This window comes from Belonocnema kinseyi, chromosome 4, assembly GCF_010883055.1.
Source record: "Belonocnema kinseyi isolate 2016_QV_RU_SX_M_011 chromosome 4, B_treatae_v1, whole genome shotgun sequence".
Taxonomy (NCBI): domain Eukaryota; kingdom Metazoa; phylum Arthropoda; class Insecta; order Hymenoptera; family Cynipidae; genus Belonocnema; species Belonocnema kinseyi.
The window spans coordinates 149,047,760-149,062,201 of NC_046660.1; the positions used below are offsets into that span (position 1 = coordinate 149,047,760).

Genomic DNA, 14,442 nt, shown 5'->3' on the forward strand with positions numbered 1-14,442 from the left:
GGTGTGAAAACCGTGCCGAAAGCTGAATGGCACCTGGGTGAGGTGTCTAGAACGGCGACTCTGGGATACCGGGACATCTCTCAGAGTACGCAGTCTTATCTTTGCATGCGGGGCTCTACAAGGATGGACGAACCCCTTTCCCTAGCTTCTCGTGAGAACAACAGTGACAACACTAAACATAGTTGTAGTAAGTGCGGTTCAAAACAACAGAACGCGCAGGGCTCCCGAGAATGTGTCGGCCAACAATGCCGACAAATCTAGAGTCGGGCAGCCAATGAAAATGGATTCAATGCAATGGAACGGCGGGATGTCGCAACCTTTGGGTGCACGGAGCGTCCCGGAGTTATCGCACTTTTCGCAGCAACGTCTGCGAAACCATGCTGAACTACTCCGATAAAGGGGCTATGTAAGCAGAACGCCTACTCTACCACAGCTAGAACAAGCCGGCAACAGAGAAAGAGAGGCGACAATAAGACCAACCGCGGACAGGAATCCAACAGAGGAAGAGCGATGCTTTACGACCCGGAGAAACATCAACACCAAGGTTTTACTCAAGCCTGAAGATCTGGCTGAAATGGATGACGAGCTTCGTGGACATTTTTCCGGAGAATCCGACCTCTAGGCTATCAATTATTGTGCGTATAATGCAGCGAGAGCTTTGGCCGATGTGAACCGTAAAACAAAACCAACGGTTGATCATAAGACCAAAAGACAAATGCATCAACTTACCATAAAGATAGGCTGGGCAAGACAGTACGCGTCCCGCATTCAGTGTGTGATTGACTACATCACATCTGGCAGGAATTTTACCGCCAAGGTTCGAAAGTTCGCGCGCGAACTCCGGACCTGTTATCACACATTTAACAAGTAAAAGGTGTTGACCATCAGGCAGCATATTGTTGAGAGAATACGGATACTATCTGACGCTAAGAGAAGTCTCGAGCCGAGGGAGAGGTGGGTCAGAAAAAATCAACAGTTTCTCTCTGATCCATCTCGACTCTTCCAAGACCCTCCAGTTACTGTCGAACACCCACCCAAACCAGAGGAGGTCGAAGTATTTTGGAGAGAAGTCTACGAAGTGCAGCATAGACTGGACGAAGACTCAGCAAATATAAATAACTTCAAGGAGTTATGTGTTGCCCTCATAACACCTGATAAGGAATGCCCACCCATCACTACCGAGGAGGTGAGAAAAGTATTAAGAGGGATGAAGAACTATTCCGCAGCGAGACCAAATTGTATCAAAACCTTCTGGTGGAAGAAATGTTCTTTAACCCATCAGCATTTGCCCCATATTTTCACCTCATATTTGAAGTCGGAAGAGCCGAGTCCGGAGTGGTTGGTGGAAGGGCGCACAATACTCCTGCCAAAAATAGGCAACTTAGCTGACCCGAAGAATTACAGGCCAATAACATGTCTGAACACACTTTATAAGATATTCACAGCTATCCTAAATGATAGGATTGTTCGAGCAATTGATCCTGTGTGGCAAAAAATGTATGAACAACGAGGCTGAAAGAAAGGCGTAGCTATATGTCGGGAGAACCTGCTCATCGATAGATGTGTCTGCAAAGATGCAGCATTCTCCCAGCGTGACCTATCGATGGCCTGGATTGATTTTCTTAAAGCTTTCGATTCGACCTCCCATAGACTTTTCATCTGTCTTTTGGAAATCTTAAAGGTTCATCCGCAAATAGGTGCATAGAGAGATTGATGCCGCTTTGGAAAACCAGATTTACTATCTCATCTGGAAAAAATCGTGTGACAACGAACAAGGTCACCTTTCAGAGAGGTGTCTTTCAGGGCGACACTATGAGCCCACTGCTCCTTTGCCTTACATTATTGCCACTATCTTTAGCACTTTGTCATTCCGATGGGTACTTATGCGGCAAACCTGCAGATAGAAAGTACAAGGTCACTTATGTATTTTACAAGGACGATCTTAAGATCTATGCTAAAACCAAAGAGCAACTACACCTAGCTCTAGGGATTGTCGAAAAATATACTAAATATCCGACAGATTTGGCCTTCCGAACTGTCGGCGATGAACAAAGTATCTGCAACTCACATGCTTGCCATCCCGGTACTACTCTATTTATTTGGAGTAGTTCCAGGGACGAAGAACGAGCTCAGATGCCTTGATATCGGAACAAGAAAGGTTATGCACATGAACAAAAGCATGCATCTTAAGTCTTCCCTTCCGCAACTCTACATCTCACGCCGTCAAGGGGGTCACGGAATATTGAGTCTTGAATGTCTTCACAACAGGATTATTCTGGGTACAGCACACAGAGTTGCAAATGGCAGAGACCCTTTTCTTAAAATGGTCAGGAATCACGAAGAAGTGGGCAAAGGAGCGTTTGTGTACAAAGCAGCGGAGGAGGCTGCTGAAGCACTCGGACTTGACTTCAGTATTAGGGGTGAGCAAAATGCATCAAATCTTATCTATCTCGAGTAATCACTCCTGAAAGCCCGGATTAAGAAAGCACAAAAGAAAAACTTTTGTGAACAGCTCCTCGATAAGAGGATGCACGGTATCTGCCGCAGAAATGTGAAGGATCAGTTAATGTCTTCTGAGCTAATGTTTGCTTTCTTTAAATCGCCCGGATTGATGTCTGGTACGAAGGGTTTCATTTTTGCATGCCAAGACGGTATCATTTCCACCTTAACATACCATCGCCACATTGTGAGGCAAGACATTCCCGATAATAACTGCAAGGCGTGCATGCACACCCCGAGCATTTAGCTCACATACTATCTAGTTGTCCAACTCACGCGGGAACGACCTACATTCAAAGGCGAAATGCGGCACTAAGAGTGCTTTATTACCATCTCTGTCACTCTTACGGCATTACCCTTAATATCGCTCCTCTAAATGCTGGAACTAAATACTGGAACTTTATATTCTCGACAATTGTTTCTGTTGCTCACTCAAGGCCTGACATGGTACTTCTTGACTTCGAGAAGCGAACCATGTTCGTTATCGAATTTTCGGCACCATCTGACAAAAACGTCATAACCAAGGAGAATGAAAAGAAAGAGAGGTATCGAGACCTTATAAAGGAGTTGCAACGATTGCACCTGGAATATTCTGTTAAACTAATCGTCCTTATGCATATATATATACGCCTATCAGATTAAGTTTTGTCCTTCATTCAGGTCCGGTAAGCCGAGGTTTAAATTTTTAACCTGCCCAACAAAAAAAATCAGTTCATTTTAAATTAGAGAAAAATAAAACACATCTAAATGGAGCAAGAGACTCGAATTAACAAGAAGGCAGGATCGGGAAAATGTCAGGGATGATTGCTTTGATCTGTATTCATTCTAGATCTGTACTTATTCTTAGATCCGTGTTTATTATTAAAGATAATGAAAGAAGATGAGCTTTTACAAGGAAATCATAATTTCTTGACAATTTACAATTCGTGCACTATCCAAGGTTCCTAAAACATAAGTCAAACGAGAAAGAATGGAACGCAGCCAGTTGACCAAAGGCGCATAAATACCCTACAAAGTCCTACAAATCGACCAAATGACATGTTAAATTACATGTTAAAAACCCTAGAAAATGCACAGACTAAGCCCTCGGAATATGTGTTATATTAGAAACAACGCGGTAGAAACAGTTAAAATTACTCCGAAATAATGGTGAAACTGAAGCTGTACCCGAATTCAGCGCACCAAAATGCATTAAGATATTCTTCTATGGCCTTCTATGACCTCTGGACATAGCACAAATGAAAACTGTTAAATTTTTTTAAACACCTCTCTTTCTTTCGCTCCCTCTCTCTTTTCTATTAACTTCTCCTAGCGCTAGTTCGAACCCGTATTCTGTCAACAATAATTTGCCTGATGATCAATAGCCTTGACTTGTAAAGTGCGTGATTACGGATACGCAGTAAGCGCACGAACTGTAGATCCCTGGCAGTGAAATTCCTGCCAGATGTCATGTGGTCCCAAAGATAGTCGCATCGGAGACCAATCATGGACAATTTTCTACGAATGCTTAATATTTATTGTAACCATATTTAGCAGATTCTCTTCGTACAGCGACCGTCTATCCAAAACCCAAGGACGCGTGTGGTGGCTTTATCATAGGCCATTCCAGTGATAGTTTGCAAGTAATACTCCCCTCCCAATCAGAGGCGGAATAATTGTGTCGGAAGCTGAATGGAATCTGAGTAAAGGGTATTAAACTGTGACTCTGGTATACTGAGCGACCTCTCATCTCACAGAGCCTTTTCTTTTCATGCGGCACTCTCTTAGGATGGACGAAGCCTTTCACTAGCTTCTCGCGTGAACAGAAATAAAAGCGTCAATTCATTCAAAAGTGTTAAATGCGGTTTAAAAAGATTGAACGCGCAGAGAGCCAGACAATGGGTCTATAGACAGGGTCGACCAAGCTAGAATTTAGGGTGCCAAAAATAATTTCAATAGAAACACGATCTAGAAACCAGCGAAATGCTTACATTAAGTAAGCTTCAGCACGTTTCCCGTGAGTCTTTGCATAATGTTATTTGTCTAATTCTTATGACTAAAAATGAGATTAAACTTTAATTCTTATAAGAAATATGTAGGAAACAGAAGTGACGGAAAGCATTGAAGGACACTAATTTATGAAAAATCGCAATGCACTGTATATGTGCATCATTGCACATATATATTTAAGACCAAAGCATTTGTTGTTTAAAAATTAATTTCAGCCGTTTTCAGGATGTTTTTACTTACAAAAATATATTCAGAAGAATATGATGATAAGAAAATTTACGAATCTCAAGATAAAAGTGAAAGAGTGATTTTAAGGAAGTCAAAAAAATTAGTAGAAATTTCATCATAGGTTAATATATACACCTTACTGTCTCCAAATTTAAATGGTGTAATTTTATTGAAGTATGAAATTGTAAGAATATATTATTTTCACTTAATAAAACATTCAGAACTTCATATTTTAATATTCCTATGTTATGTGTGCTGTCGTATTGAATCAACGTAACATTTTATAAAATATTTAGATTAAATTTATTTCACCGATTAGGATTTAGAAATTATATTTTTTATCCGCCATTTGGCATTTTTAATTTGTTGTGACAAATTCGTTATCAGTGACACTCATAATACCAAAATGTATGCCTTCCTTCGTGAGAATATATTAAAGGAGTCATACCTCTTGCATCAACTGAACAAGGAGATTGGAGGGGCAACGCAGAAAGCGTCCCGTGTTTAATGTGTGTTTAATTACATTATATCTGATGGATCGTTCACAAAAAGGGTTCATAAGTTGGTTGAAGAACTGACGATCTACCATTAAACACTGATCAAGTAAAGACTGCTAACATTAAAGCATCATATTAATGACAAAACATACTGATGTTATCTGATGCAAAGAAGAGAATAAATAAGAGGCATAGATCATTTGAGAAGAATCAAAAGTTGCATGCAGTTCTGAAGATCTGAAAAAGGGCTTAGAGGCACAGATCATTTTTCCGCTGCAAGTACAGATGGTATCAAGAACGTTTACTGGAAGAAGTTTACTTCTCCACACCAACATCTGGTCCACATGTGTACCGTATATTTAAAGTCGGAGAGGCTTATTCGGTAGTGGATAAAGAGTCCCGGTGGCTCAGACGATAGCGCGCCAGGCTTCCAAATAGGAGGACTGGGGTTCGATCTCTGTGACGGCACCAATGGGAATTTTTCGATGTACTTTTACCGGGGCTTCGGTGGTTCGGAACGCACCTTAAGCTGTAGGTCTCCTCAGAAAAAGCTGATGCCTTACCAAGGATAAACGGGCTCCGTACGGGGGATCAACCTTGGGGGTCGAAGCTGATTTCAAGAAGACTCGAAAAGGAGTCAGCGATCTCCTTGCGCTTGGAGGCTCCGTACGGAGGCAACCATGCGGGACGGTCGTTGGACACTTTCGAGTAATGAAAATAAACACACATATATTTACAGAACACACTAGGCCAGTGCTTCAAATCTGTGTGACGTGAATGTGACGTGTGTGATGTGAATCTTGATGACTGATGACTTCACAGGGATCTATATAAGATCATCACAGCTGTCTTAAGTGACGAGATTGTTCAAAGAATTGAGCCTGTGTGGAGAGAGTGAGATGCACAGAATGTTTGAAGCGCATATGGAAACTAAATTTACCATCTCATCTGGAAATTATAGTGTGACAAAGAACAACGTCACCTACCAGAATCGCGTCCTGGTGCAAGCAAACCTTAACTTGCTTTAAATATTGTTAAGGAGTATACACGAAAGGATGATTACGGATATTCATGAGTTCTCTAAGCTTGTGAATATACGTCTTCATGCAACATTTGACCCTTTAGATCAATTTTATTTCGAGTTTACACACCAACCATATATAACATATAAACCTATTTGTTGCATACCTTGATGGTGGTCTGACGCAGAGCCTTATCCTGTTTAAACAATGTAATTATTCCATTAGATGAAATGACTAAAAATTTGTTCTCCACAATTGTGAAGAATTTCAATCCGTATAGTCTCTCGGACGACAAGCATGTAAGTCGCATATAACTTGTTCCGTGCCGACAAATTTTAGGAACTCCATCACTGAGGTTTGGTCTTGGATGCGATTTTAAGGCACGCTGAGGTATGTATGTGTCTTCCCAGTTTTAAGATGTCTAATAATATTTATATCAATAAGCTTATCCGTACTTTTTGACGATATTTAAAGTACTCTGAAGTTTGCTTTTACCAGAATCATAGATCTGGAGGTCATCCATATAAAATGCATGAGTCGCCAGGTATCCCTGAGTTCCGTGAAAAAGGAGACGCAATATCCTTCATAACTATCTGCCTAACGCTACTTCTGATGTAATATATAAATGACAAGAATCATATTTTGTACTTGTAAAAAATGATAATTAGATGATTTTAGTGGATGAACCGAAAAATATTCATTGTTTATAATTGAGTAAAAAAACATGTGTAGAGTAAAGTATACGAACCTGTTTATGACTTTCCTCTAAGTGTTTCATTAATACAGCAACTACGACATTAACGAGAACAAATTGTGCCATTAAAACAAATATTACAAAAAAAATCGGAGCAATGATGGAGCTAACACAGCAATTTCGAACACAGTCTTCAGAATCATCGCAATTGTCTCTCAAAGTATCTTTCATAATACCATTCCAGTTGTCACCTGTTGCCACTCTGAATAAAGTCAGAAAAGCCATCCCAAAATTACTAAAATGCGCATGTTCTCCTAATCCTTGACACGGCATTTCATCACTGCATTCTGCAAGATAAAGTACACTTATTTTAAATTGAAGACTTATTTTCAAATAAAAATCATGATCATTATAAGAATAACAAAATAATAATTGTTAATATCAGAATTACATATTAAGCCAGATCGCCTAATTACAAATTTCTTCTGGAGCCAACTGCTGCGTTTATTTTTATTAATTAAACCTTAGTACTTTGGTCTTCTATGCGGTATATATAAATGAACCTTTTGAGTATAGTTGATATCAATTTATTAGGAACCAACGATTTATTAATTTTTGTACATTATCCATTACAATTTTAGCATGGCAAGCCTCTACAATACCAATGTATTATTCGCGTGGAAATAAAGCTAGAGCGTATGATTTTACAGTGATATCACCGGGCCATAAATTTTTCACTTGACCGTGTTATGCCTCTAAGAACCCTTTGCTATTTCGGCATAGGCTTCTTACAACGAAAGTTTTAAAAACCTTTATTAGAATTTTGGCGGCAAGGTAATTCTTAACCTATAATATATCCGTCTGTAGATAAAGGACCCCGCAGCAAATGTACATGAAATGGCTTTCGGTAGATTTTGATTAAACTTCGTAAAATTGTACGAGTAGTTCTCAATGTCTCGAACAAGAGTGTTATGGGGCACAAAGTCCGAAAATGGACAGTTTTCGAGTTATAGAGAGTTAAACATCTTACCCTTTTAAGAAACATTATGAAATATCTCGAAAACTGCAGCTCTGCGAAAAAAATGTTCTCTATGAAAGTTATTGGGCTCTAACGGAGAAATGCAAAGAAAGTCATGGCCTTAAGAAAAAGGTCATTTTTCAAGGTCATTTAATGTGAACTTGTGATTTATTGCTAATATTCAGCCAATAAAGACAAAATATGTAGAGAAAATCAATATAGAACCCATAAAGGCAAGACATGAGAATAACTTAATCAACAGCCAGCCAATGACGGCAAGTCGTGAGTGCGATTTAGCCATTATCTAGCCAATGAAGGCAAGACATGAGCGAGATTTAGTCATTATCTAGCTAATGAAGGCATGAAATGATCTTGATTTAGACAATATCCAGCCAATGAAGGCAAGTAATGAGTGCGATTCAGTCGTTATCTAGCCAATAAAGGCAAGACATGAGCAAAGTTTTACTTATTATCTAGCCAATGAAGGCAAGATATGAGCGAGATTTAGTCATTATCTAGCAAATGAAAACAAGATTTGTCCAGGATGTTGTCAGTATCTAGCCAATGAAGGCATGAAATGAGCTTGATTTAGACAATATCCGGCAATAATATTCTCATTTGTTGCCTTTATGGGTTCTATATCTTTTCCATTTTCGTACTTTGTGCCCCATAACACTTTGATCGCGACACTGAGAACTACAATTTTACGCAGTTGAATCAAAATTGACGAAAAGCTATTTCATGTACATTTACTGCGGGGCCCTTTAACACCTGTGCTCCACAGTTAACACGTACTCTCTAAATCTGAATTAGTATTTTTCTAGTAAGGAAATTATGCGAAATTTTTTATCAGTTCCTTTAATAAGCAATTCGATTACTCTTCAGTTAAAAACTATTGATTCATTGCGTGAGGCTTACCTATTTGAATAATAAGACTTACTGAATAAATAAGTAGTTTTCTACAATAGTTCTCACTAAAGCAATTACAAAACGACTTTACAGTATTTCAGTAGTATAAAACTCTGTCTGTTCAGACGTAGTGCTTTTTCATTTGCACTTAAAGTGTTTGCAATTCTAAATGTAAAAAATTAAATAAATTGCGATTTATAATCTTGAAACTTAACCTATTTCAGAAAAAATCATTCAAAATTGCACAATTTTTTGTTGGGCACGTTAAAGATTAAAGAGTCCTCAATTGGAAATATTCCAAAGGGTATAGCCGTATAAGCATATTAAAACTGCCTCTGGTTCAAATTCTGCGTAATGTGTGGGAGCAGTGGAAAAATTGGCGAGCTGTCTTTTCCCCTGGCCCAAGCCAGTGTTCATTGTCTGCTTAACGGGAGCTCCATTCATCGAATTCACACCGAATGAGTTAGAAAAAGCATGTCAAAAATGAAAAACAAAAAAGCACCAGGACTAGAAGGAGGAGCTGTTTGAACAGCTGATCCTAATCAGACTAAAGGACGAACTAAAGCGTACAGGAGGCCTGTCAGATAAACAGCACGGGTTTAGAGAAGGGAAACAAACAGTGGATGCCGTGAAAGAGGTGCTAGGCATAGCGTATAGAGCAGCAGCATACTCCAAGGGGTGCGTCATCTGTGTGCTGTCATCGCTCTTGATGTAAAAAACGCCTGCAACAGTGCATGGTGGCAATACATACTTGAAGCGCTACTAGAACGAGAATTAGACGAGAGCCTCATTAATCTGATGGCATCATATCTAACTGAAAGAGAGGTCATGTTTGAAGCGGAAGGAAAGACCAGTGGCAAAGGAGTGAGCAGCGGAGTCCTTCAAGGATCAGTGCTTGGGCTCACATTGTGGAACATCCAACATAAGGAACTGTTTGAGCTGGAAATTCAGGAAGAGGTACAGCTGGTTGGCTTCGCAGACGATTTAAAAGTTGTGGTGGAAGCGAAAAGCGAAGAAGCTCTGATGAATTCTGGGAATACTGCGATCCTTCGGATTGACAAGAAGAGAGGGCTACCACTGGCACCGCAGAAGACTAAAGCAGGAGGCAAGAAAAGACCTCATGGTCAAGTGGCAAGAGCAGTTGTCAGCTGATAGACATAAGCGATAGACTTACGAACTTCTGCCGCTCATCGAGGTATGGTTGAATCGTCCATACGGAGAAGTCGACTATTACCTCACACAGGCGCTTTCGGAACATGGATGCTTCCGGAAGTATCTGTTTGATCGGAATCGAGCCCAACTGATGAATTCCTATACTGTGACGATGTAGACGATGCCGAACACACCTTGTTCTTCTGCTCACGATGGGACAAGCCAAGACTAGAGTACACCATGTTGACAAGAAAATACTTTAATGCGATGAATATGATGAAGAACCTAGTCACATCGTAGGAGAAATGGGAATGTGCTTACAAGGTAATCAGGAGAATTATTGAGGCAAAGGATAAAGAAGGCAGAGAATTGTGCTGAGAAGAATACTGAAGCCGACCCCCGCATCAAGGTAACAATATGACAATTTAAAAATATAAGAATATAAGACCAGAAAAGTTCCAAATTGGTAAGACTGATAAGAGCTGAGGAACGGTGATATGGCCTCACTTCCATGTTCCTAAAGTAATGCGAAAGCGGATTCCGGGATCATGGGTAGGCAGAAAGGAGGAGGGGTTATAGTCAGTAAAAATCTGACACTGCCTATACTAAGAATTGCCTACTGTTGTGGGTGATTGCTAGTATGAGTGTCTTCTTGAAGATTTCCCCTTCTCAAGCGAAAAAAAAGAAAAATCTATCTATCTATCTAACATACAAGGGATGCCCTAAGTCAAAAAATTGCTAAAGGTGTTTGGCGTCATGTGAAATTACCTTATTTGAAAAGTGTCAAGTCTTATGTAAAAAATTATATAAGTTTAAAGAGTAGGGCAATGAAAAAATTCATATTTACTAATCTCAGTCGATTTGAACGTCTGTAGCTGCAGCTACATCTTTACCCTTCTTGGATTTAGCGAAAATAGTATGAGGCTCTATTTCAACAAGAACCGCTTATCAAGTCTCATCGATGCTACGGATATCAAAGTGTCAACGTTGGTAGCTACTTTCAGCAGGCGTATGTATGTCCCTCACCAGTTGCAGCTTTTTGTCATCCATTTTTTAGTGTGTTCAGCTTGGCATCCAAATGAGAAATGAGCTCTGAATTCCGATGCACCAGTTCTTGAGTTAAATCCACATCAACTTTCAAAACATGTAAACTTTTATTTGTTTAAGTTTCTAGAGTTTTAATCTTCATGTTATTGTTAGCAACTTCAGTTCGCAAAAAATCTGTGACATCATGCAGAGACTGAATTTCTTGCTGTAAAATGTGTTGCATCATATTAAAATTTACTTCATCATTTAAATTTTTTACCTCAGCTACATTGCACAGCTTTTCTTTCCGATATCATAATGCCCATCAGTGCTGAATTTGAATCACACTCCTGGTGGACCTTGACTTGCCGTCTTGGCTCGCTAAATATGACATTTAAACACATCGGTACTCATTTTGTAAATGTCCAAAATATTGACAAGGCATTGATTAATAAATAATATGAGCCGCTCGTAATTCTTCAATAATTGATATAATTTCATTTGTGTGACTTGGATTTCCAGCCGCTTGAGATGCTAACAATAAAAGTAATCTATCCACCAATTCATTTGGAACAACCCGAAAAATGTAGTCTAATTTATTAGTCCCTGTGCCTAACATATAATTTCGAATTGAAATTTTAACCAATGAAGACTGCTTTTTCATTTGTTTATTGTTGGTTTTCAAAGGCGAAACGGGAATTAGTTTTTTTACGAAATTTCTATATTCGAAAGATTTATTATCAGGAAAATCCCCATCAATTTTATAATGTTTTCGATGCACATTTGTTGCAATTACAATATTTATATAATTTTTAAGGTCTTCATTATTTATAACAGTACTGTTTGGTATCTTTTTAAACAAAAGTTCAAGATAACCCACAGTCTTTGGATAGCTTAACGTAGGTACATGAATAAGATTTTTAATTAAACTTATCGAAGAATCTCCAATTATTAATCTATCTTTGGATAATTTGCGTACACCATTAACATAATCTATATCTCTCCCTTTCTCTCCTAAATGTTAAAGATAATAAATTTGTTTCAGATTGAATCAATTCTTTTAAGAGTTTTAAAACCACTTACTATTTTCTAAAGTGGTGTAACGATGGGCTTAAAGGCATTATTTAATGCCCGATCAACTGTTTCTTTATCCAACTTTATTTATCTATGCTTTATTCTAATCTCTTCACTAGCTTTAGCAATTTTTATGCGAAATATGTTTTTACTCTCGTCATGATCGAGAGAGGCGATAGAGAAGTACCAGGAGCAGTTGGGCAACGTAAACTTTCAGGGGGAGTCGGTGGACGAGACATAGGAGGATCTGAAATAGAAAGTGAAAGGGTGTTTGCAAAAAAAGGTATTTGGGAAGAAGTAGAAAGGAATGGTAAAGCCGTGGTTGGATAGGGAATGTAAAATAATGAAAAGAAAGGTAAAAAGAAGTACAGAAAGTGGGAGAAAGGAACCGCGAAAAGAGAGGAGTACGCAGAAACGAGGGAGCAGTTTAGGGTGATGTGTAAGAAGAAAGAGCCCAATACTTTTTGCAATTTTAATCGATGATGTTGAAAGTAAGCTAGCAACCAAATAGGTAGAAGGCGTTACGGTAGGAGGAGTCAGGATATGATCTCTCGCATATGCAGATGGCATAGTGTTGCTAGCAAAAATCTAAAAGGATTTGAAGGATATGATAAAAAGGTTAAGAAGATATTTTAACAAAAAGAGTTTAGGGTTATATGTGGACAACTCAAAGGTTATGGTGCTCAGGAAAGGAGGTGCGGGAGGTAAGGGACGGGAATGAAAGTGGAAAGCAAAATATGCACAGAAGGTGAAAGAGATTCTGTAACTGGGCTTCCTGTTTCGGAGGAATAAGGGAGTGAATAGTCATATATCAGAGAGGGTGAAATGGAAAAATGTGGTGATGAGGCAGGTGTGGCGGCTAAGAAAGAGGTTTTTCGCGGGAGATTTTCTAAGAAGAATAAAATTTTTCAATTCGTTACTGATGAGCGTCTTATTTTATGGTGTGGATGCGTGGGGGCGAATGTTAAGTGAGGAGGTAAATACTATACAGGAGAGGTATGTAAATTAAACACTGGAGTTGGCAAGGAATACGCGGAACTATATTATCAGAAGAGATACAGGTATGACGAGTTTAGGGGTTATAATGGGGAGACCAGCATGGAAATATGAGGAGAAATTTTGTAAAGCGGGAGGAATTAAGCTGGTTAGGCAGTGTTGGTGAGAAAAGGAGAAGAGCTGTAGGGATGCGAAGATGAAAGTGGAAAGGGAAAGGATTTTAGAGCGAATAAATTGCAAATGGATGAAGTCAAAATGATGCACGAGGAAGAAAGGAAGGTATATAAGTTGGTTCAAAAGAATGGCATGGAGAAAGAGAAGGGACAAGAAAAGGAGAATATAAGAGAGTCAAGGTTTAACGGGGACTATGTGTGGATTATGCTAAGAGAGAGCGCAATATTTGTGTAACACAGGAGAGAAGGGAAGTCATTAACTTATAACGAAAATGAGAATCGGTGGCATGGAGTATTTTAATAGGTTTTGGTTTTCAAGAGAAATCTGTATGTGTGAATTGCGTGGAAGGGGGATAAAAAATTTGAGCACTGGTTGGAGGAGTGTTAAGAAGTGAAAGGGAGCCGGACAAGCATGGTGGTATTGTTGCATGAAAGGAGGGGCAAAAGGGCAGTAGCATGGGTGGTGAGTGTGTTGTTTAAGATGGAGAGGAAGAGAAGGAAGAAGGAAGAGGAATGGAGCAGGAAAGATTGTAAATAGGAGAGGAAGTAGTTGTAAGAAAACTTAAAATATTGTAAATAGTAGATAAGTATAATGTGTTAGCCGCGGAGGTGAAGGCTGGCAATGCGAGGGATAGCGAGAGAATAGCGACATGCGTGCGAGGCGAGGCGAAGCGAGGAAGGATAGACCATAAGTCATAGGTAGTTGTAAGAAGGATTTCGCCGGGAGCGGATGCTAATCTGAAAAATTGCACCCGCTTTCAGCGAAATCGCGGTAAAATTTCAGCCACAACCACGTCTCACAACCGTTAGATAGGTGGTTACAGTCTGTAAAGGAATCAACAAGACGATCCAGCAAAAGCCACGTGCACCCTAAGAACACGGAATGACCCAAGGAGTCAGTGTATCTGCAACAAACATCCTTGCCGTCCCGGTACTACTCTATTCATTTGGAGTAGTTCCATGGACGAAGAACAAGCTCAGATCTCTTGATATCGGGACAAGAAAGGTTATGCACATGAACAAAAGCATGCATCTTAAGTGTTCCGTTCCGCGACTGTACATATCACGCCGTCAAGGGGGTCGCGGAATATTGAGTTTTGAATGTCTTTACAACAGGATTATTCTGGGTACAGCACATAGAGTTGCAAATGGAAGAGACCCTCTT

The 14,442-nt window shown here is 39.5% G+C and overlaps 1 protein-coding gene across 5 annotated transcripts in view; it reads right to left on the reverse strand.

Annotated features, from left to right (window-relative positions):
• Positions 1–14,442, reverse strand: part of LOC117171991 (voltage-dependent T-type calcium channel subunit alpha-1G-like) — a 206,904-nt gene that overhangs the window by 61,537 nt on the left and 130,925 nt on the right. For all 5 annotated transcript variants that reach the window (XM_033359708.1, XM_033359704.1, XM_033359707.1 and 2 more), the window contains one exon: positions 6,984–7,276. In XM_033359708.1, the coding sequence (XP_033215599.1) occupies positions 6,984–7,276 (293 nt within the window). The remainder of the gene's footprint in view (positions 1–6,983; positions 7,277–14,442) is intronic.